Genomic DNA, 3,618 nt, shown 5'->3' with positions numbered 1-3,618 from the left:
AACCTCTCAAAAAAAAAAAAAAAAAGAAAAGAAAAGAAAAAGAAAAACAATATGAGGTTTTCTCAAAAATTTATAGATAGAACAACCATATGACCCAGTAATCCTACTCTTGAGTTTTTACCCAAAGGACATGAAATTACTCTGTCAGAGAGACGTTCTCATATTCATATTTATTGAAGCAATATTTCCAGTAGCTAAGACATGAAATCAACCTAAGTGCCCAATAACTGATGACTGGATTAAGAACATGTGACACATGGGAACCAGCAGTTAGCGTAATGGCTATGTCGCTGGATTCCCACGTAGTCGACCGCGGTTCGTGTCCCGGACCCGGTGGCTTAAAACTCACGCCGGGCGCGTGTGCGTGCGTGCCCAAGATCCCAAGAGGAGAATGGAGGAGAAGGGATTGCGGCGTGACCATCCCCCCTGGGGGGTGATTTCTCGCTTTCTGTCTCTATGTCTCTCTCTGTCTGTCTGGCGAGCGCACGCGCCCTACAGTGAAAATCTCTCAAAAAAAAAAAAAAAAAAAAGAACATGTGACACATATACACAATGGAATACTAGTAAGCCATAAAGAACAATGAGATGTGGGACCAGCAGATGGCATAATGGTTACATCACTGGACTCCCATGTAGTCAACTGCAGTTCAAGTCCCGGTCCCAGTAGTTTAAAATTCATGCCAGGAGCGTGTGCGTGTGTGCCCAAGATCCTGATAGGAAAATGGAGGAAAAGGGATTGCAGCACAGCCAGCCCCCTGGGGTGATTTCTTGCTTTCTGTTTCTCTGCCTCCCTCTGTCTCTCTGGTGAGTGCACGTGCCCGATAGCAAAAATCCCTCTCTGAAAAAAGGAACAATGAGATCCTGTCATTTGACACAAGTGGATGAATCTGGAAGATTAAATGCAAAGTGAAATAAGACAAATGATGAAGACAAACACTGTATGTTCTCACTTAACATGTACTGAATATCTGCACTCTGGCATAAATTGAAAGATTCAAAGACATAAAAGTAGAAAAGGCAATTGTTAGATAGCAAAGACTGAACAGAGGGTAGGAGGTTGTGGGAGAGGCTCAGGAAAAGATGATTAACAGACACAGTGCACGTAAACTAGGCAATATGGTGTACCACCATGAGTTTTAAAAAAGGTATTGCCAATCTTATATATAAATACATGTGTGTGTGTGTGTGTGTGTATTAAAAAATAATAGGACAAAAATTAAAGGTACACAACATAACGTAATGTTGTTTGTTGAACATGATGAATGTGATAATATCCTTTTTTTTTGGAGAGGTTTTTGCTATAGGGCGTGTGCGCTCGCCAGACAGAGACAGACAGACAGATAGAAAGCAAGGAATCACCCCCCGGGGGCATGGCTACGCCGCAATCCCTTCTCCTCCATTCTCCTCTCGGGATCTTGGGCACGCACACGCGCCTGGCGTGAGTTTTAAGCCACCGGATCCACAATACGAACCTTGGTTGACTACATGGGAGTCCAGCAACATAGCCATTACGCTAACTGCTGGTCCCATATCCTTGATTTGATTATCACACACTGCATGCATGCTCTGAAAACTATATTGTACCTTACAAATATGTACAACAATTAAATAAGAAATTACAAAATAAATAAAATTACAAAAAAAACTAAACATGTGCCTACCCAATGACCTAATAATTCCACTCCGAAGTATTTACTCAAAAGATCTGAAAGCATATGGCCACAGAAAGACTTGGATGAAGATGATCATATCCCAGTCTAAACGTGAGAAAAACAGACAAATCTCAGATGAGGACATTCTACAAAATACCTGACCAGTAATTCCTCAAAACTGTTACGGCCGTCAAAACAAGGAAAGTCTGAGAAACTATCACAGCCAAGCAGATACCAAGGAGCCATGATGAATAAATTAATGTGGGAGGCTGGAAGAGAAGAAGGACATTAGGTGAAAATTAAGGAAGTTTGAATACTTCAACAATAATAAAATATGCACTGTATGCTGTACTATATTTGTAAACTTTTTATAAATTTTAAATTATTCTAAAATTTAACAGCTTATTATAAAAATATTATAGTAGCTTTATTTTAAAATAAGGAGCAATCTAGTTGTCCACATCAGGAGAATTGATAAACAAATTGGGATATTCATATAGTAGAATATTATTTAGCAATAAAAAAGCGTGAACTCCTGATAAATACCATAGAATGGATGCATCTCAAAAATATTGAGTGAGAAAAGCCTCAGTCAAAAGAGTATACCATATGTCTGTGTGATTCCATTTTTATAAAGTTCTAAAACAGGGTAAGCTAATCCATGATGGAAAAAAGTCAAAATAGTAGTTGTCTCTGGAGTATGTGGGTGGGGATTGATTAGGAAGGGACATAAGGGAACTTTTCTGGGATGATGGTAATGTTCTGTATCTTGATAAGGGTTTATATTACAGGAGGATATGCATTTTTAAAAAACCGTTGAGTGACATGCTTAAGATCTGTGCATTTTGGGACCAGCAGTTGGTGTAGTGGCTATGTTGCTGGACTCCCATGTAATCAACCGCGATTCGAGTCTTGGACCTGGTGGCTTAAACTCACATCGGGCACCTGTGCGTGTGTGCCCAAGATCCTAAGACGAGAATGGAGGAGAAGGGATTGCAGCATGGCCTTCCCCCCTGGGGAGGGGGGGTGATTTCTTGCTTTCTGTCTCTCTTTTTCTCTGGGGAGCACATGCGCCCTATAGCAGAAACATCCCCCCAGAACAACAAAAAAAAAGATCCGTGCATTTCACTGCATGTAAATTTTACCTTTAAAAAATCTTGTTAACAAATACTGAATACTGAATTCTAATTATATACATGCTTAAATGAAGTACAGTATAACAATATCTGCAACTTGTTTTCAAATTCATCAAAAAAGTAAAATGGATTGATGGGTGTATTGAGTGATGAATAGGTGGAAAAACATGATAGCAAAAATAGAAAAATGTTAATTTTAGAATCTAGTTGGTAGGGAACAGAGTGTTCACTGTGTAATTCTTTTATTTCTACATGTTTAGAAAATGTTCATAGTAAAATACTGTGGATATAAATAATAAGAGATGTATGAAATTTAATGTGATCCACTTCTTTCTCATTGTTCTTGGTCTAAGTAAATATCTGGCAGAATGTTCTTAGGGTAACATAGCTTCACCTTTTATTCTCTTTGATGCACTTTTTGGGAAGGTAGAGAGGAATCGCGCTGCTTTGAAAGAGGAATTCTACTACAGTTTCCAAAATGATATTCTCATTAAATTTGGGATGCTCAGATTCACAGAAACATGCACTAACTAGCTAATATTTTTCAACTTTCTTTTCAGATATACAACCAAATGTGGAACTGAAAAGCACTCAAGAGGAGTCTGTGCCCACAGGTAAAGTCAGGTCTTTCCTCTCTACAAATATGCCTTCACTGAAACTAACTAGGAAAAAAGAATGTCCTTATTCTGGTTGCAGTAAAAATGCTATGGAAATGTGTGTTTTAAAATGTGGTTGTTGGACCAGCAGGTGGTGTGGTTGTTGGGGTGCTGAATTCCACATGGCTGACCACAGTTGGAGTCCTGGACCGGATGGCTTGCTTTCTCTCTTTC

The 3,618-nt window shown here is 39.1% G+C and overlaps 1 protein-coding gene across 2 annotated transcripts in view; it reads left to right on the top strand.

Annotated features, from left to right (window-relative positions):
* IKZF3 (IKAROS family zinc finger 3) overlaps nt 1–3,618 on the top strand; it is a 109,310-nt gene that overhangs the window by 35,524 nt on the left and 70,168 nt on the right. For both annotated transcript variants that reach the window (XM_006155907.3, XM_006155906.3), the window contains exon 2: nt 3,349–3,402. In XM_006155907.3, the coding sequence (XP_006155969.1) occupies nt 3,349–3,402 (54 nt within the window). The remainder of the gene's footprint in view (nt 1–3,348; nt 3,403–3,618) is intronic.

Source organism: Tupaia chinensis, unplaced genomic scaffold, assembly GCF_000334495.1.
Source record: "Tupaia chinensis unplaced genomic scaffold, TupChi_1.0 Scaffold000477_1, whole genome shotgun sequence".
NCBI lineage: Eukaryota > Metazoa > Chordata > Mammalia > Scandentia > Tupaiidae > Tupaia > Tupaia belangeri.
This window is presented reverse-complemented; position numbering and strand designations above follow the sequence as displayed.